The sequence below is a fragment of the Rattus norvegicus genome, chromosome 10 (genome assembly GCF_036323735.1).
Source record: "Rattus norvegicus strain BN/NHsdMcwi chromosome 10, GRCr8, whole genome shotgun sequence".
NCBI lineage: Eukaryota > Metazoa > Chordata > Mammalia > Rodentia > Muridae > Rattus > Rattus norvegicus.
Genome location: NC_086028.1, coordinates 61,808,095 through 61,828,079, shown reverse-complemented (window position 1 = coordinate 61,828,079; position 19,985 = coordinate 61,808,095). Strand labels below are relative to the sequence as shown.

The window sequence follows — 19,985 nt, the reverse complement described above, 5'->3', positions numbered from 1 at the left end:
TGGTTGGTACCTCTTTCCCCTCTGGGTTGATCCTTTGGGACCTAGTACTGTAGAGCTACTAAAGATAAAAGGCAGACAGACCTGGGGTTGCTGTACCCAAGGCTGCATCACCAGTAGAGTGCAGATCTGAAAGGGACCAGATGCCTGGCTGAGAACCCCACTTGGCACCTTACCTTCATGTAGTGAGAAGACCTTGTCTCGTGCCTCACTTTTTCCATCTGCAGTCTGGGTTCACAAGTAGGACTCTGCATGGGACTGTAGTGAACTGTATACAGCTCCTGGGAAGGGCCTCAGTGTTAACTGTCATTGTTAATCTTTCCTACTGAGCTGAGCAGAGCTGAGGGCTCCTGTGTTCCTTTTGGTTTTGTTTTGAGCCAGGGGTCTTGCTGCCGTGTAGATCAGGCTGAGCCCAAGCTTGAAACTGCCTTCCTGCTTTTGCTCCTGCGTTCTAGGTGATGGTGGGTTTGAAAATCAGTGTCAAGTATAATGGAGTATGCCTGTAATCCTGGCACTTCAGAGGCTGCCGCAAGCTTTAAGCTTTTGTATCCTTGTCAGTACCCCTCCCCCAGATACCCTAAAGGAGGTGGGGGAGGAGGTACTCCTGAGTAGCGTGCCTCTCACGTTCCATTTCCTTCATCAGATGTTCTCATCTGGGCAGAGAGAGATTTAGGAGGTAGGACAGAGCTTCCCTGACATGCCTTCCTAAACAGCTCACTGTGCCATCTCACACCCCACCGCTCCCAACTTGTTCATTCTGGCCTCTCTGTGGAAGAGGGACAGGTGGGAAGAAGGTTTGTTGCTGGAAGGCCTAGGGAGGGAGTGGGGCTGGAGCCTCCCCAGCCTCTGGCTCAGAGGATAAAGCTCAAAGATAAGGGCTCAATCCCTCCACCAATCAGGAGGCCCCCCTTTTAGCCAGTGAGGAGCTCAGCTCTGCTTTTCTTGGGTGGTCTGGCTAAGAGGAGAAACTGTTTCCTTGCCCTTCTCTTTCCCTCCTCATAACAACAGATCCCTTATCCCCCAGGGAGTGACTTAAAAATGGAAATTGACTCTCAGTGCAAAGTGTCTCCTTTCCCCTCAGTACTTCCTGGTATGCAAAGGACTAGGCCTGTGTACTTAAGACTGTACACACTGGCAGAAACAACACACAGACAGGAAAGCCACATAGGGGCCTCTGTTCCCCGGCCAGCACCCAGGGGCCAGGTTTAGTAATCTTCTGGAAGTCTCTGTTCCTGGTAAGCTTCTGTAACTCCTCAGGTCCAAGAGCTCAGGTTTGGGGACCAGGGCTGTAAAAGAAAGAAGAGAAAAAACTGAATGGGTTGTAGTTCTGCACGTTGCCTAGAGTTCATCCCACCTTAGGGGTCATAGTTTTCCGTATGTAGCTAGTCCACTTGCCGCCTTCCCTTAGTCTTTCCTTTTGGCTGTTTCTATCGGAGTTCATAGTCCTAGGGCTTGCTTATTTATGTGATAGGCTAATTACACCTCCTCTGTGAGCTCCAAGAAGCAACCAAGGCTATGTCAGTAACCGTGCCTGGCAGGGCCAAGCCTTCAGGGGTAGGGCATGGAGGAAGTGGGCAGATTTCTTTCCCCTATTTCGAAAGGCTAGAGGACACAGCAGACATGACTATGTGAGGTCAGAACTGGCTAACTCCCATCTTCAAGTGAAGCCCCCAGGGTGGGAGTTGAGGGATTCTCTGTAAGAATTCTTTTGACAGCTTCTGTCTAATCCTCGTCATATAGCTTGACCAGGGAGGAGGACGGAGGTAGCTGATGTGCTAGCTCCCTGGTCCTAATAGCAATGTTGGGTCAACCTTTGAGCCTCTTTGGTCCAGAGGCCTGTATGAGAGTCTTCAGATAAAAATAACTTACTGAGGACCAGCCAGACCTTTCCCCTTCCCCACAGAGAATGGGAATGAGAGCAAAAGTCAGTCCTTCCTCTGGTGAGAAAGTTTCATGCGTCTAGTGCGAGGCTGGACCATGTGAGAGCGCTTTTCTTCCCCTTTCACAGACAGTGGGGAGTTTAGGAGGAAGCAGAGTTGTTGGGCCTGTCTAGGCGTAGGAGGTGGACAAGCATGTGCTTCCCCAGCAGTGGCTTCTGAGAAACCGTAGCCTTCCCGGGACTGTTCTGTTTCCTTTATTCCTTCCATCTGGGGACTGTGCCAAGGCACAGGATGAGTGGCTTTGAGGCTCCGTGGCAATTTGTACCTGTCCATTGGGTCTTGGATAGAAATGTTATGTCACGTCTGAAGGGAAGTCCCCTCTATCCTTCCACCTGGTCATGGGTGACACTGTGCCTGTCTCCTAGTTCCTCCTGCTCCCTTGCCTCTGCACTCATGCAGCTCTCCTGCTCAGACCTCACTGGCTTCAGAGGCCCCAGTACCTAAGCTTGTACCTCCTCCACAAAGCCTTTCTTTAGCTGCTCCAGTATATCCAACTTGGGAAATGTCCTGCCCCGTGCTAGCCACCAAATTGCTTGGTTCGTTTCAGTCCATTTTTCAAATAGAGTCTAATGTTCACAAGAAAGGAGATTATAGATCACCAAAATGATCTCCTGCATGCTGGACTTCTGTCACTCATGGCTCTGCACAATGCTGGGTCATTGCAGGGCCAGTCATGCTGTCAAAGCCGTACTCTTCTCTGCATAAACACACTCCCATGCTCCATCCAGCTCTGGTCAGCCCGCCCCCTCCTGTGTATGTACACTGTCCATAGGCTTGATGGCCTTCAGCCCTTGTCTCTCACCAAGCCTGGTTCTAACTCCAGTTCAGTCACCAAGGAAATCTTGATGAGTACAATTCCCTCTGGTCCCATATTTCTATCTCAGAGTAAGGGTCCCTCCCCTCTTTGGAGCAGCCATCTTACCACCCTGCCTTAGGTGGTCCCCTCTTCATTTTCTTTATTGCACTTACTGGTGTGTATAATTTCATGTCGGATCATTTTTCCTTTGTCTCCTCTACTACACTGGAAACCCCATGAGGACTGGGATTGTATATGTTCCAGGCACACCACTGGGTGCTGGGGGTTGGTCTTATGCTTTGCACTTGGTTCATTATTCACAGGATGAATAATAATATTGACTGTCTTCTAGATGCCAAAGTATGTACTAGAAACTTTATTATTTTTTAAAGATGTATTTACTATCTTTATCCATACCTGCATGAGTTTATGCGCACTGCAGGCATGCATAAACTAGAGGCAAGAGGAAGGCATCAGATCCTCTGGAACTGGAGTTACAGGTGGTTATGAGCCACCATGTGGGCGCTGAGGACTGATCAGGAAGCAGTCTTAACTACTAAGTCATCTCTCCAGCCCCAAGATACTTTATGTAATGTGTGACTTTTGAGATTTGATCTTCCTATTGGTTCTTTTTTTTTTTTTTTTTTTGGTTCTTTTTTTCGGAGCTGGGGACTGAACCCAGGGCCTTGCGCTTCCTAGGTAAGCGCTCTACCACTGAGCTAAATCCCCAGCCCCCTTCCTATTGGTTCTTTTGAGAAGGTAATACCACCTCAGCCCCACACATGAGCCTACTAGTGAAGTGATAATATACCCAGAAATGGGGAGGGACTTGCTCCCGACTAGTAAATGGCAGAGTTTGGCTCCAGCTCACGCTGCCTGGCCTGACCCAGATTGAATCCGATCCTGTTTTTTAGCAAGGACTTGGTACTAAAGGTTACTTGGTTCTAGTGCCAAGAGGGTCAGTGGGTCTTCTTGTGTAGACTGTGGAGGATGAAGAAAGTCAACAGTCGGACATTGTCTGGAAGTATGAGACTTCCTTTTGTGGACAGATTTGGACTTAGCCACTGTCAGAAGGAAGATGGAGTGCAGTTGGGCTGGAAGGCTGGCTTCTGCGACCAACCCAGGCTGGCTGTCATAGCAAAGAAGGAGCCAGAGGTAGCTCTGTTTCCCTTGGTGTAGGTGATCCTGCAGCCCAGCACCTCAGCTGTTGGCTCCCCCACTCTTTCCTCGAATGATTCTCTTGTTAGATGGGTCATCCTGAGTCGCTGATAGTTCAGATGAGTCCATGCTGACTCTTATCACCTCACTGCTCCCAGGTCTGCAGGGAAACAGAGGCTATTGGAGAACCCTTTCCACACTGCCTTCAAGTAAAAGAATAGTAATCATATCTAATGTAGGCTGCTCTCCTTTGGGTATGTGTGTCCTCCCTGTCCATATATGTCTATACCCTGTCTCCTGCTAGGCCATTGCAATATAGTTTAGCATCTTCTGAGAGTTTTTCTGATAAATTAATGCTTGTTATTGTATGTGACTTGTTTCTGTGATTTTGTTCTCTTTTTTTGTTTGTTTGTTTGCTTGTTTGTCTTTTTGTTTTTTTTTTTCTTTTTTCTTTTTTTTTTTTTTTTTTCTTTTTTTCGGAGCTGGGGACCGAACCCAGGGCCTTGCGCTTGCTAGGCAAGCGCTCTACCACTGAGCTAAATCCCCAACCCCCTTGTTTTGTTTTTGAGACAGGATCTCTCCATATCTCCCTGGCTGTTCTGGAACTCACTATACAGACCAGGATGGACTCAAACTCACAGAAATCCCCCTGCCTCTGCCTCAAAAGTGTTGGGTTTAAAGGTGTGCACCACCACACTCAGCTATTTACGTTAATTTATTTGTGCGTTCACTTTTAAACATTTGAGATGGGGTTCCTTTTTGTCTTCCTGGTTGTTACGAACACCAGGGTTAAACAGTCCTCTTGCCTCAGCCTCTTCAGCAGCTGGAACCACAGGCATGCACTGGGTGCTCAGCCTCTTTGTGGGTGATTTAGAAAATAACGAGGGTTCTTTCTAAAGAGAATTAACCCAAGCCCTATTACCCCAGCAGTGCTTAGGCTGGTGCTGACCTTCCACTGGCGGGCCCTGGTGATCTTGGTATAGATGAGCAAAGATGACTGGTTGCTTTCATTTTCATATCAACAGGCATTGAGAAAGAGTCTTGAGACTAAAACCACACTCAGTGGGAAAGATCATCATGCTCGCTTAGTAATGTCTGCCACGGATGTGGGAAGTAAGAGGGTGGCATGGGGTGTGTGTGTGTGTGTGTGTGTGTGTGTGTGCGCGCGCGCGCGCGCGCTCAAGTGTGTGCCTTCTTCTCCCTTACCACGTGACAGGAACTGAGGTATCAGTGAATCTGAGCTAGTATTGTTTTCCTTTTGAGGCTGGCTCTCGCTATGTTGCCCAGGCTGACCTGCAATACTCCTGCCTCAGCCTCTGGAGTGCTACCAGTACAGACCTGGCTTGAGCTAGTCTTGAGTCTCTTTTTGGTTTTACCTCCTGAGAACTGCCTTCTCTTTCTCACAAGGAAACAGCTGAGGAGCTGGCCTCCCAGACAACACTCTCTCCCGCTAAAGCATGACGAAGAGGCTTATGACTGGGGCATGAGGTCATTGTGGAAGAGACTAGGGACCTGTTAAACAGACCGGTGAACACATATGATCCAAGGGATGTGATCTAAGGTTGGGGAAGGGATGTGCTGTGGCAGATGGCTGCTGTCAGGTTCCCTGTCTCTGAAGATGGCTTGTTGGGACCCGTGATAACAGCTCTGAGAAATCATGTTTCAGGTGCCCTGCCTTCAGAGGCCCTGTCTAGGCAGGACTTGGGCGTCACTGCATGTTAATCGGTGTCACAATCTGCCCGGGACCTGCCAACACTCTGGTTCATTCATCACCACCTTTGCACTTTGTTCCTCTTCCTCTTTAGCCCATGAAGCCCCTGAAGGCCACAGCCACCACCTCCCAGCCTGTGCTCACCATCCAGCAGATCGAGACCATCTTCTACAAGATCCAGGACATCTACGAGATCCACAAGGAGTTCTACGACAACCTCTGCCCCAAGGTGCAGCAGTGGGACAGCCAGGTCACCATGGGCCATCTTTTCCAGAAACTGGTGAGTCTCCCATGAGAGCATATCTCCATGACAGACCAGCGTTAGAACTGGTCACTCTAGCCCTCTCAAGGCTTGAGTCATCTCCAAGCCCTGCGAGGCCAGTCTGTGGCTGAGTTCTTTGGGGCAACTGGATTTGGATCCTCAACCCCAGCTCCATCCTAGTGGAGCCGTGAAAGTGTTTCTAGGGATAGCAGTGGAGCCAGGTTCTGTGTGTGTGTCTGGAAAATGCTGCCTTTCCACGGGGTCCTCTGAGCACTGGAACGGAGCTTCCTCTGCCAGGATGCGGGTCTCTGTGTCACTCCAAGAAGAGTGTGACAGGCTGCAGGAGGATGATGCTTGCCTGATGTCTTGGGAGGCCATTGCATCCCAGTGTTGCCCTTACAAAATGAAGCAGTTGCACAGCTGTGGTCCTAACTAATGGTTGGTTCCAGAGCAGAGCGCACCAGCAGCTGGCATTACCTGCTACTGCTCACAGGAGAAGAGCACAGGCTTGATGTTGAAGATGTTCACAGAAGTCCTCTTGTTGCCAAGGCTTCTATGACACCCTCTCCCTTAGTTCTGTCTGAGACCTCTAAGACCAAGGCACTTCCTGACCTCTGTAGACCATGGCTTTATCTACATAAGATGGCCTTCCCCATCTACCGGCTTCTCTCCGTCAGTTCCCAAGTTGGAATGACCTCAGAAAAGCCTTTCCAAGCCCCGTGTTTGTCCCTCACGAACACTTATTTAAAAAAGCACCTGTCTTCCCCATCCTCACTGCCCACCCCCAACCCCGCCCCAATGTATAAACTCTGGAACAGTTTGTATTTTCTTCTCATTAGACTCCCAGAACTACCCAACTGGTGGATGAGTGGATATTCAAATGGATGGATAGACCTTGGTTGGGGCTGGAGAGAACTTGAGTGTTAAAGGATATATCTGTGTCCTGACAGCCATGTTTTTAAGGCCACAAGTGTTGTGGGGACAAGCATAACCGGAGCCAGGTCAGAGCTGGGTTTGAATCCCGGCTTTGCCACGATGGTGCTGTGATAGCTTACACTCCTGTTCTCAGCTTCCGCCCTTGAAGAGGGTCACCAGTAGCCAATGGATCATTGCAGGAGTGAGTCAGTGCCTGAAAACACCTGCTGCTGCTGCTGCTCTTCTCATTACTGCTGTTTTAGGAAGAGGTACTCACGAGGCATTGTTTCCCAGAATTCTGGTAGTAGGGGACCCAGCTGCTTCCCCTGGTGCAGAGATGGTAAACAGCCAGTGATCTTTCCCTGTCCACAGAAGTCTGCGATGATTGACATGGGGGCCGCCTCTACTCGACCCTCACAGATACAGAACCCAAGTCTGGTGAGAGGGCAGATAAGCAGAGCAGAATGGAAGGGCTCTCCGGTTTGGTATTTCTGTGGCTTTTGGTGCAGGATCTCTATAACCCAGACCGACCTTGAACTCGAAGCAATTCTTCTGCCTCAGCCTCCCAAGTGCTGGGATTACAAGAATGAGCCTACATAGTTTTATCAGTTCGTCTGTATCATTCTGACTCAGAGTCCCCTTGGTCTCGATCCACCAGTCTGGTTAGGAATTTGCTTCCCAACCCCCCTTCTTCCCAGCATCATGAGCTGCAGTCTGCCACTCTGAGGCTGCCTGCTCTGTGAGGAGCCAGGGCAAGCCAGGCATCTGGAGGCAGTTTATTTCGGCTGAAGTCTCTGGGTATTTGATTATCCATTACCAAGAGAGGGGAATTAGCATCTCTGCTGTTTGTTTTATGAGATCATTCCAGTGCCAAACTCCTGTTTCCAAGCAACCTGCGCTTCCCAGTTAATGACCCTGGCAGACTGGGCCCCTGGCCTTCCAGCCTCAGGTAACCATGGAGATGAAAGTACCTGGCATGACCCATGACCACTGCACACAGGTGGCTTCTGGGTCACAAGAGGGTAGCAACCCAGGTATCCATGCTTTGTCTTTCTCGTGGTGATAGAGGAGGCTACGACGACGACAGGTGGGGTGTAGGTCAGCTGCTTGAGTGTTTGCCCAGCTTGAGAAAGCCCTGAGTTCAATCTCTTGCTCTAAATAAAACTGGGTGTGGTTAGCCGCACCTGTGATCCTAGCACTTTGGAAGCGAAAGGCAGGAGGATCAGAAGTTCATGCTTGGCTAGATAGTGAGTTTGAGGCCAGGCCGGGATACAGGAGACCCTGTCTCAAAGAGAAAAGATAAAGAAGTCATGAGAATAGAGGGCACCAGAGCCCTTCCTGGAAGACTGTGATTTGTGCTGGTTTAGGAAGTGTCTGGGACATCTCTGTGCCTTAAGGAACTTATGGATAAGGCTCCCCTGGAGGGAAACGCACTTAGACCCTCTGCCCCTTCCTTCCCAGGAGCTTTTCCTTCTGATACTGCACTGATACTGCACTGCTTGGCCCTTTCTTCTCCACCCTCCTCTCTGACTTCCCTGTCCCTAAGGGCAGCCTCACCAGCTTCTGTCTCCTCCCTGGGTGGCTCCAGGGACCTGCCCCTGGCCTCTGCCCAGCCTTTCTGAAGGAACAAGGGTTCTTCAGGGAACCAATTGATCTTAAGGGGGGCACAGGAGCAGTGTACTTTGCTAGCACCTTTGTTGGAAGGAGAGGCCCCCAAGGAAGCCTGAAGCAGCTGTGTGGTGTTGCTATTTCACTGGGAAAAAATTTAAAGCAGGAAATCAAGAGGATAATGTAGTAGACAACTGTCTGTAGCTCTCAGCGTAACAGATGAGGGTCGTGAGAGAAATACCAAACCTCCTTTTCTCCATTATTTTTCTACTTCATCCTTCTTCCTCCTCCCCCTCCATCTCTCTTATAAAATCCGTCGTCATCATCATCATCTTCATCTTCATCATCACCATCTTCATCAGCTGTGCGTATGCAGGGTGTATATGGGTGAGCTGGGATGGGTGTATAAAATCCGCCGTCTCGTTCCACCGTTACATGGACTCTGAGGATCAAATTCGGGTTACCTGGCTTGTGTGTGTGGCAAGCACCTTTGCTTGATGAGTCAGTCATCTTGCCAGCCCCTCCCCTAGTTAGACTTTCTAATTAAAAAAAAAAAAAGTAAGTTTTAGCCAGGAGCCTGAGCCAGGAGAATTATAAGTTCAAGGCCAGACTGGGTAACTCAGTGAGACCTTGTCTCAAAATGGAAAGTAAAAGAAGGAGCCAGGCGTAGACCTGGTGGTGCACATCTGTTAATGCCAGCACTTGGGAGGTGGGGACAGAAAGATCAGGAGTTCAAAGTCATCTCTGGCTACATAGGGAATTTGGGACTAGCCTGGGCTACATGAGACCCTATCTCATAAGCAATAAACAAAACAAAACCCACTCCTGTCCCCTTTTCTCTTGGAGCCTCGCGGTAGGAGTTCGATGTGGGGCCGCATAGTATGCAGTTTGTATTTTTGATATTCTCAAGGCACTGAATGCACTCTTAAAATGTGCAAGTGTGTATATGTATACACTTTACAGTCTGGCCACAGTTTTTGCACCGATACATGTGTCCATTCATCCGAACTGTGTTTGTCCGAGTTCCTGTGCTTGAAAAACATTTCGTTCACCTCTTTTACTGTGGGGAAGAAATTGAGGACTATGAGACAGTGTCCTAGCTCAGATCTCCTTGGGTACAGGCACATCCAGGTTTTTCAAGAGCAGCACTAGCCAGTGGAAATAGGTTGTGAGCCACATATAATTTTCGATTATTTCATTAATTATTAATGTGTATGGGAGAGTGTAGATGGTGGGGTGCGGCCATGGTGCATGTATAGAGGTCAGAGGGCAACTTTCAGGAGTTGATTCTCTCTTACTTTGGGTTCAGGAACTGAACTCAATGCAGTAATCTATTTTACCCGTTGAACTGTCTCGCTGTATGTATGTATGTATGTATGTATGTATGTATGTATGTATGTATGTGTATATATAAATAAAATTTGAAATGTCCTAGTAACTACGTTTGTTTATTTTTTTTAAAACAGTGCTGGAGTTTGAACCCAGGGCCTCACACACACAGGCAAACTCCAGCACTGAGCTGTGTTCCCAATCAGGAACCACAGTTTTTAAAAGTAAAAATAACCAATTGTGGTGATGTGGTCGCTTCTCATGCCCAGCACTCTGGGTTTGATCTCCAGGAGCCCAGAAAAACAAATACAAGGTGTGTGTGGCGGTGCCTGCTTGTTCCCCTAGCTACCAGGAAGACTAAGCAGAAGGATCCCTGGAACCCAGCATTTGAGGCTCTCTGGGCAGTACTGTAAAACCAGAGAGAAAGGGAGCGGGGCACACAGACATGCAGAGCTGCTGAGGTGACTCAGTGGCTAATAGCTGACAGCCCGAGTTCAAGCCCTGGATGACATGATGGTAGATCTGACTGACTCCTGATTATTTTATGTGCATGAGCGTCTGCCTGAGTATATGTTTGTGCACCACACATCTGTCAGCTGAAGCTAGAAGAGGGTTTTAGATCCTCTGGGATTGGAGTCAAAGCCAGTTATGAGCCGCAATGTGGGTGCTAGCCTGGGTCCAGCAGCCAGTGTTCTTAACTACTGAACTGCCCCCGAAAGTTGTCTTCTGACCTGCCTGCTGCAGCACGGGGGTACTTAAACAGCCTGCCATCATATGCATACAGACAACACAATGTTTTAAAGGATTGGGGTGATGGCTGAACAGTTAAGAGTGCTTCCTGCTCATGTAGAGGACTCAGATTTGATTTCCAGTACCCATGTTATGTGGCTTACAACTGCCTATAACATGGTACATAGACATACATGCAGGTAAAACATCCACACATATAAAATTAAATAAATTAAAAAATAATTGCTGGGGAAGCTAGGTATGGTGGTGTGCACTGTAATTAGGACTTAGAAGGTAGAAGCAAGTGGATCAGGAGTTCAAGGACATCTTCAGCTACATAGCAAGTCTGAAGTCAGCCTGGACTACACGAAACCTGTTTCAAAAAGAAAATGAAAAAAATTATTATATGCAGGGGATAATTTATGTCCTCCTTTTTTATGCTGGTCTTTGGAATCCAATGTGGATTTGTTGTTGTTTTGTCTGTCTGTCTGTCTGTCTGTCTGTCTGTCTGTCTGTCTGTCTGTCTGTCTTGTTGAACCAGGTTCTCACTGTGTGTTCCTGGCTGGGGAAGTGGGTATATAAACCATATTGGCCTTGAGACCCATCTGCCTCTGCTCCTGGTGTGGAGTTTATACAGGTGACATATGTCAGCTTGCAGTGGTCACATTGTACATGTTTAGTGTTCGTATGTGACTCGTGGTCACTTTATTAGACAACATGATGTTGTGGTTTGTGTTAATGGTGGATTTGCCAAGCCATAGGCTGAAGTTGTGTCTATGGTCAGTTTGATTCGTTATTGATAAGTTAATTGTATTGACTTACACTATAGTCTGAGGGCTCGCACCAAAGCTCAGTGCCATTAGACCCTAAATTTTGACTCTTCAGATGGACAGATGGACGTGGCATCACACTTTATAGCTTTAATTTGTATGCCTACTCTTGGTTCTCTCAGGAGGAAATACTTTTACACAGCCCAGAGAAAGCTTGCCATAAATACTGAGGTAATTAAGTTAGCAAGCCTCAGTTTTCCTTTTAGAAGAAAGGGTGATAGACCCATCCTTGTGTCCTAGGGGCAGCGAGGCTTTTGCCTGTCGGGGCAAGTGTTAGGGTCCATTAGGTGGCATTAGGTGTATGGTGAGGCAAGGGTTCTGGCTCCTTGGTGACTGAGAAGGTGGGGATAGGACCTTAGGGACTCAGTATGGAGAAGGGGCTGAGCAAGTTATTTGTGCCCACCCTGCTGCTTTGTCTCCCTTGCTCTGTTTAATTACACGATGCAGAAAGCACCAAAAGGCTTCAAACCCTGGGAGACCTTGGTGGTGCTAAAGGGAAAACTAACAAAACACACACACACACACAAAAACCAACAGTACATAAAACCAGGTGTTGGGATAAGTTGAATTTCTGGCATGCAAACAAAGCCTGCCCTGCCCTCCCCATTCCCAGTACCACCTTGTTACCCTTATTGGCTGAGCCAGTTTCCATGGAAACTGTCAAGTTCAAAGGGATACTGTAATATGTTCATCTCTGCCTTTCCCTTGGTTTCCAGCGGGTCCTTTGGGGCTGAGTTAGAAGTTCTGAGTGCTAAGGGGGCTCCAGGAGCTTGGGGTAAGCTTTCAGCAGTTCACTAACCCTCTGTCCATCCCACTCTCACCCCCTACTCCTCGTCTGTCTCCTCCCTGCAGGCCAGTCAGCTTGGCGTGTACAAAGCATTTGTGGACAACTATAAAGTCGCCCTGGAGACAGCTGAGAAGTGCAGCCAGTCCAACAACCAGTTCCAGAAGATCTCTGAGGTACGCAGTTCTCCCCACAGCCACCCCATCCACCCTGGGCTCTGCTAACAGGGTGAGAAGCCTCTAAGTCTGGGCACCGCCTCCCTTTCTTGCCCCAGGGAAGCCATTCACCACAATAATGCCCTGCCTGACATTTGCTTTCTTGCAACTGACATTTTTCCTCTTAATATAAGAATATCGATTGGCTTGACTTATTTTTTCAGATTAGAAAGTGGAACGGAGGAGGGGAAAAAATAAGGGGGTGGGGGGGACAACATTCCCTGTGACTTTCCCAAGTGACTTCCTGACCTTTGGCCTTTGTTTGTTTCCTCTCCTGAGGAACGAGCTGTTTGGACCTGCCCAGCTAATCTCAGAACTTGGTGGGGGTGAGGTGGAAAGATGATGGTCCTGCAGTGAAAAGCTCCCACCGTCCTTCTCAAGACCTAAGCTGGGTTCCTGGCACCCAAGTTGAGTGACCGCTGGTCATCCCAGCTACAGATCTGATCCTTTGGCCTCCTCAGTCCTGTAGTTATGTGGACGTATGCACACACAGTTATACACGTATATAACTTTAAAAAAATTGCAGTATTTAATATGCAAATGTCCAGGCCCCTCCATTCTTGGAGAGCTCATTCCTTTTCTCCCTGAGCATCACCCACCCTCACCCCCTCCATCCCCGCTCCCCTATCCACACACCCCCACCCCTACTACCCCATCTCACTCTCTCACTCTGTGCAGCTCAGGCCAGTCTTCCTTCCTCAGTTTCCTGAGTTCTGGGATTATAGGTGTGTGCCCTGATGACCCGGATCTTCTGGTTCAAGAGGGGAGGGTGGGTCAGAAGCAGGAGTTTATATTCTGACAAGCTCTTGATTTACTGTCAGAAAGGGAAGTGTGAGGAACTCTGGACTAAGTAGTTTTGAAAGGTGGATACTAAGCATGTGAGACTGCAGTCTCACGGAGTCAGCCGGGCTCAGTTAAGAACAGAAGTCCTAAAAAGAACAAAAAAAAAAAAAAAAAGAACAAAAAGAACAGAAGTCCTAGACCCCTTTGGCCAGGAACATGCCTGCCCCCGCTCCGCCTTCCCCTCCTGCACATGCACTGCAGAGGTATGAAATCACCTGCCATTGGCCCTTCCTGTGTTGCTCTTGTTGTTTCATTTTGTTTTTGAGACGAGGTCTTACCGTGTATTCTTGGCTGGGAACTTACTATTTAGCCCAGGCTGGCCTCCTGCCTCTGCCTCCTGGGTGCTAGGGTTATAGGTGTGCATCTCCATGCCCAACTTGGCTCTGGCGCCTCTATCCAGGAAGTGGCAGGGAGAGGCTGGTAGTCAAGGATCCTTTCAGTTCAGCTCATTCTGTATCCAGCAGCTCCTGTGACACTGGCAAGCCACTAGCTTTGGAGGCAGCACCTGTTCAAGCTCAGGACAAGAGAGCCTTAGAGGGAGCTAGGGGTAGGGGGTACTTCTGTAGTTTTGGAAGTCCTGCCTTGAAGAACCCATCTCCCTTGCTTTGGTGCCAGAAAAGGGAAATGCATAATTCCTCAACTGCTGGGACTCCAAGTCATACCTAAGCTGCAGTCAGGCTAGAGATCGCACAGCAGATTGGCAGGTGGGGATGAAAATGTGATTATGAGTGCCTCTTAATGCCAGTACTCGGGGTGCAGAGGCAAGCGGGTCTCTGTGAGTTCAAGGCCGCCTGGTCTATATAGCCACTTCTAGGCTAGCCAGTGCTGTGTGTGTGTGTGTGTGTGTGTGTATATACATACACACATACAACACACACACACATATACACATACATACATACACACACAACACACACACATATATATACATACACATATATACATACACACACACATATATATACGTATACACACACACATACACACACACACACATACACACATATAGAGAGAGAGAGCCTGTCTTAGAGAGGGGGGAAGAAGGGAGGAACAGAGAAAGGAAGAGAGAAGAGAGAGTGTGTGTGCCTAAATAGATAAATAAAAGTAAAATTTAAAAAGAAAAAGGGAAACCGTGACAGTGTGATTATCAGAAAGCGCAGACCGGAACATGAAGGTTTGGTGTACAGGCACATGAAACTAGTGCTTCATCTCTGGAAGCACGCGCGCGTTCTGATCGGTTTCTAGAAGGACGGGAAGAACAGAGAGAAGGCTTGTGTCTGCTTCTTCTGTCAAACCCCTGGATCAGATGGCTGTGGCACCCTGTGGGAGGACGGGACAAGGGTGGGGACGTCCCTCTTAGTAAAGTCATGAGTCTGGAGAATTGGTGCTTCCTCTTAGCATCCTGCCTTCTCTGAGAATGAACTGGACTCCCTGATGTGTGCTCACAGTGGCTCTGCTATGGCCGCGGGTACCCAGAGGCTCCCCTCTTAGCCCGGCTGACTGCTTGTTCCCTGTGCACCTATGCATAAGCATCCCTGCCTCCACCCTGATGCATCTGTGCTTTAAGCTCCCCCATCCCGACCCCCAGAGCCTGTTCCAGAGGACAGAGCCAGACCCATGGCTCTCTGCCAGGTGGCTGCTCATCTTGACTCACTCAGTAAGATGACGCTGATGCTTCCTGCTGGCGCTGCCACTTAATTACTGCAATTAGGCCCTTCTCCTCTGCAGCAGCAGTGATTTCATACCTCTAGGCTGCACTGGAGGGGGTGTGGACCAAAATCCCTTAAAGCAGGGAATCCAGGCACCAGTGAGAGACAGACTCAGCATAGAGAAGCTGAGTTCTCCCCCCAACCCCCCACGTGCCAAGCTCAGTTCCTGGGGGTTTTCTCTCTCTAGAAACAGCTGGGGACGAGTGGGAAGTGAACTGCTACTGTGTGGACCTTGCCTTCCCCCAGGCAGAGCAGACAGTACCACCTGGGCATCTGACCTTGGCCTCACCTTGCCCCTTGTCTCTCAGGAGGACAAGCCTCTTTTAGGCTCTGGTTCAAACTGCCCAGTAAGGATTGCATTTCAGCTCCGATTACAGCCACTGTCCTGATGGCAAAGGCTGGGGTAGCTCTTCCTCTACAGCAGGTGGAAGAGGTTTTGATCTGACAATCCAAGTCTTTCCAGCACTCACTCCTGGGCCACGTGCCATAGGTTCCAGGCTAGGTAGTGAGGATTGGGAACAGCCCTAGGGGCTGGGTTGGTCCTTGTATGGGGAGGGGACAGTTTGGACTACCCTGTGGACTCCAAGCCCATCTCCTCTCTGCCACAGCTCAGGGGTGTTCATTCCCAAAGGTCAGCCGGCATACCTAGTGCATATTGACTTCAGTCCTGCCTTCCCGGGGCTACTGTGCACATCCCTGAGGAGGGGTTGGCAGCGAGAGGGTCTCTGTTCTTGGACACACTCATCCTCCAGAGGCAAGGGCATCAGAGGGTGGGTCTTAGGAGCTTTGTTTTGTTTTGTTTTTGTTTTTGCCATGGTACTTTCTAGCAATCAGTCCTGACTCTGGTTCTCAGAGTCTGCCTTCTTGCCTCTTGTTACGTCCTGGGCCTCAGAGTCCCTCTTCTCACCAAGCTCAGCTACAAGAGAGGGAAGCTAGGGGACAGAACAGGTAGTGATTTTTTTTTCCCCTCCCTCTCACAGGAACTCAAAGTGAAAGGACCCAAGGACTCTAAGGACAGCCACACATCAGTCACCATGGAAGGTACTTTGCGGAGTGGTCTGGGTTACAGTTGTCTTCCTTTGTTTTAGTGAACGGTGAGCTGTGTGAACGTGGTAGCCTCCCTGCCTCTGTGTGTGTGTGTGTGTGTGTGTGTGTGTGTGTGTGTCTGCCTGCCTCTCCTCCCTAGGCATCAGGCCAGCTACAAACGTGCTCCTCCTTAGGATGCCAGCAAGCTTTTGGTCCCTCCTCCCTCCCCTCCCTTTCTCCTCCTGCCTCTCCACGCTCTTGCCCTCCCCCTTGGATGAGCACTCGGAAGGAAGCGGCTGCTTGATTCTGGAGGTTGTGCAGCAGCAGCCAGCAAGGTGGCCGAGTGGCTGGTCTGCTGAGGAGAGCCAGGAGCCTGGAGCAATGGCTGCAGGTCCCTGCTGCAAGGATAGAGGTTGCCATGGAAATCCTACTCATCATCCGCTTCTGCTGTGACTGCACCTATGGTAACCAGGCACCCTCTGTGGGAAGTGGCATGCCTTCAGCCACCTGGGGGCTAGCTAGAACGGACTTCCATTCGGTCAGCAGGATTTAGGGGCTGCAGGGAAGGGAGGACGGTCGTGTTGTTGAGCCCACTTGCATTTGCTTTGTGGTCAGCCTGGAGTTGAAATCCAAAGGCTGTACTGAGTATCTTTGAAACGAAGGACCAGGCTAGAAAGGTCCAGGTCCTCCTGAGGCAGTGTGTGGGCCTGGTGGCTTAGCATGTGCGTGCATGAGAGGCATTGAGCAACTTCCTGAAGAGGCTAAGGAAAGTGACAGGCTGTCCCCTCAGGCTTGAGGGTGGGGCAAGGAGCAGCTAGGAGCAGGCAGAGAGGGATGGAGGGTCTGGAGAGCTGCACCTTGAGGTGAGAGGGTGCCAGCCTGGGCAGGAGGGAGAAGTTGGGAGTTTCTTTGTTTCATGAGCATGGAGGACGCTGGGCATCAAGGGTATTGTGTGCTCCGTGCACACGCTGCCTCCTCTCTGATGGCTTTGGGAGAGCAGGGAGGAGCCGGTTGGTTTCAGGAGCAGCATTTCCAGCCCCTAGTGACTCGACCTGAAGCCCAGGTCCCAGCACTCAGTGCAAAAGGACTGCATGCGAGGGGGGTGTGGCCGGCTGCTGCTTTGTGAAGGTCACACACCCACTTCAGTGGAAGGGACCCGGCACATCCTCTGTGCCACTCCTTCAGCTAGGGAGAGGAGGTATCCTGGGACAGGCACATGCTGTCAGTCAGGCTCCTTGTTCATAGGATACAGAAGCAGGTGCATGCAGGGAGTTATCCAGACCTGATAGGCCTTCTCTCTAAGGCAAGAAGTGCCTTAGGAGCCACCTCTGGTGGGGTACGAGGGGCTCATGTAAGCCCATGTGTGTCAAAGAGGCAGCTAGCTGGTTAAGGACCTTTCCTGTTCCTTCCTACCAGGCTCTTTGTCTTTACCCTTCTCAGTCGCTTTGCTTGCCTCCTATCTCCGTGGTAACCTGGGGCTCCTGTTACAGGAGCTGAGTTGGGGGTGGCAGTTTGCTGGAGGAAGGGTGATAGATGAGCTTCCCAGTTCTTTCTTAGAGGCCTGTATGTCAGCGAGCTGTTCAGGACCACCATCCCCCTCATCTTTACTGGCTTGTTCTGTGTCTGGTGCTCATGGTGGAATCAGCCTTTGTGCTGCCCTTCAGCTGATTCTGACAGGCTGGGGCCCAGGGAACTGTGGGACTTGATGGTCTGTCCGAGGTCAGGGGAGAAATGCCGGGCCTGGTTAAGTGTCTGTGCTGGTTTTCTAACACGGAGAAAAGAATCAGCCCTCTGCTCCCCCTTCCCTCCCTAGAAGGAAAAAGCTCTAATGAAGCAGGCCTGAGACCTGGAGTCCAGGGTCTCTTTGGTCCCCACGATTCCATAATCTTTGAAGTCTGCTTCAAAGTGGGGAGTAGCAAGTGCTCACCTGTGTGAGGGAGTCTTTCCCGGAACTCCTCCATGTGGAGTTCCATCGGCCACTCTCTCTTGAAGAAGGCAGTCCAGTTGTAAGTACGTGGGTGAGCCAAAATTCAAAATCCATCTACTTTTCACAGCTTTGTGATTTCAGGCAAGTAACTTGTGCCTGAGTTTCTGCACCATAAAGCTGAGTTAGTGAAAACTGTGTCCCCTTTTAGTGACAGGAAGCAGTGTGTGTAAGGCAGTTCCAGAACACGTGGTAAGAGAAGAGCTTGTTCATAATGGTGGTCTGACTTTTGGTGTTTATAAAGGTATGGTCAGGGAAGGCTTCCTGGAAGAGGAGGGAATGTGAGGCCTTTGATGGCTCCTGTCCCAGGAAGAGCAGGGAAAGCATGATACGGGAGCAGAGAATGGGCAGCCCTGCAGAGCCAGGAACACGGAAGGGGTGGCGGGGGCTTGTGGCACACAGAGGAGCACTCAGAACCAGGGGAACAAAGGCATGGGGGTGGGTACCCCTCTTTGCCTGATTTCCTTCCACGCACCTGATCCCCCTTGACCATGGAACACCAAGACTGTAGGATTCATTCCATGCCCCTGTCAGATGGACTCTTAAGGTGACTTCAGTCATATTAATAGCCCCCCCTGAAACCCGATCCACCATTTCTGCAGACTTCTGAGCTTAGAAACCTCTTTCTCCTGGGACCCAGAGAGGGCTGCAGAGGCTGATGTTTCAGTGTCAGCTTTCCTGGGGAGGGGACACTGGGCCCACCCCAGCCTGCGTCTGTTGACCTTGTGCCTGCCATGAGATCTCTCTCAGTGTTTCTACTATGAGTTCTCCCACTGCAGTGCAGATCCCTGAGCTACAGCTGGATGGGGTGCCTTGGACATCCTCAGAGGTGACACCCATGTGGATGCCCAAGCTTTACTCTCACTGTCACAGTGCACCCCAAACCCATGGATCTGCCATTCCATCCCCGTGGGCCATGGGGGTGGGGAGAGGGCTGCTAGAAATGGCTGGTTAAGAAAGAACGGGATTAAAACAGCATTCGTCAGCTGCTGATACATAGCCATCTCAGAAAAACAGCTTTTTTATCCTTTGGAGATCTTGGTTCAGTCGATGAAGTGTAGTGGGGGCATCCATTTCTTTTAAGAGCTTTCGTGTGATCCTAATGGGCGGCCAAGCGAACAAGGGCTACAGATAGGGCACTTAGCATACATCCTCAGAGCATGGGGTGTTCCCTGAACTGATTGCTTAACACTTCACAAGGTATCTAGGGCTTTGGGAGACTGGTTTGGAGGCTGTCCAAATGTGAGGAATTTAGGGTCTGGCTAGGTTCTATGGGACATTCAGTTAGGATCCTTTTTCTTCAACCAACATCCTGCCGTTTAGAGTACCTGTGACCGGAAGCCAGAAGTCACGGTTCTGGGATTTGAAGATCCAGGTGTGTAGGACCAGCCCTGAGTTAGGAAGAGCAGCCCACAGGAAGTGCTGGGCTGCTAACTGCAGCCTCCCTGATGCATCTGAGTAATCATCGTTGGCTGTCCAGGTCACAGAGGAGTGTGGCACATAGGACCTGCCTGGCCTTGGATTTTTTTCCAGCTTCTTTGGGGCTTCTGTAGCAAGACTGTACCCAGATTCCTTTAGGAAGCTTTTGCGCCTCAGTCTGCCTGCCGCTGGCTTGAGGATAGAGTGTTTTGGTGGTGATCTGCCGTGCCTCAAAAGGCCCCTCGGCCTATCCTGTTTTGTCAGCGGGCTTGAGGGCATAAAGAGTCTTTTCTCACAGAGCTGAGGCCAAATGTGTGAATGGGAATGAATGAAGCATGTGGCTCCCAGCTGGATGTGTCATTCCTGAGAGTGGAAGTGCCTGAGAGTGGCTGACAGGTGGGACAGATCCTTCTGGAAAAGTAGCAAGGGTCATCCTGAAGTCCCATGTGCTGAAGGGCCTCCCTGGGTACGTCTGTGTGGCTGGGGATGGAACCAGGGAGCTTCAGCTGTGAGAGCCTGACCAGCACAGGACTGGGTGAGGAGAGGAAGGTTCAGGTGGGGAGGGAGCCGGAGTGGACAGAGCTGTGTGTTTATTTTATTTGGCTTCTCCATGGAGTAGAGTTGCCGCAGAATTCACTTGGCTTCTGAGCGAGTGACTATTCATTTGGAGAAACAAAACAGGTTAGGGGTAAAAATCCTGTCTTCATGGTCCAGAGTTTCTACCTCATTG

The 19,985-nt window shown here is 50.0% G+C and overlaps 1 protein-coding gene across 9 annotated transcripts in view; it reads left to right on the top strand.

Annotated features, from left to right (window-relative positions):
* Nucleotides 1-19,985, top strand: part of Abr (ABR activator of RhoGEF and GTPase) — a 198,784-nt gene that overhangs the window by 131,447 nt on the left and 47,352 nt on the right. For 8 of the 9 annotated variants that reach the window (XM_039085523.2, XM_039085524.2, XM_039085528.2 and 5 more), the window contains 3 exons: nt 5,697-5,882; nt 12,128-12,235; nt 15,807-15,867. In XM_039085523.2, the coding sequence (XP_038941451.1) occupies nt 5,697-5,882; nt 12,128-12,235; nt 15,807-15,867 (355 nt within the window). Of the gene's footprint in view, nt 1-5,696; nt 5,883-12,127; nt 12,236-15,806; nt 15,868-15,969; nt 16,317-19,985 lie in introns of those variants that run through there. The other variant, XM_039085532.2, reaches the window with a different exon arrangement.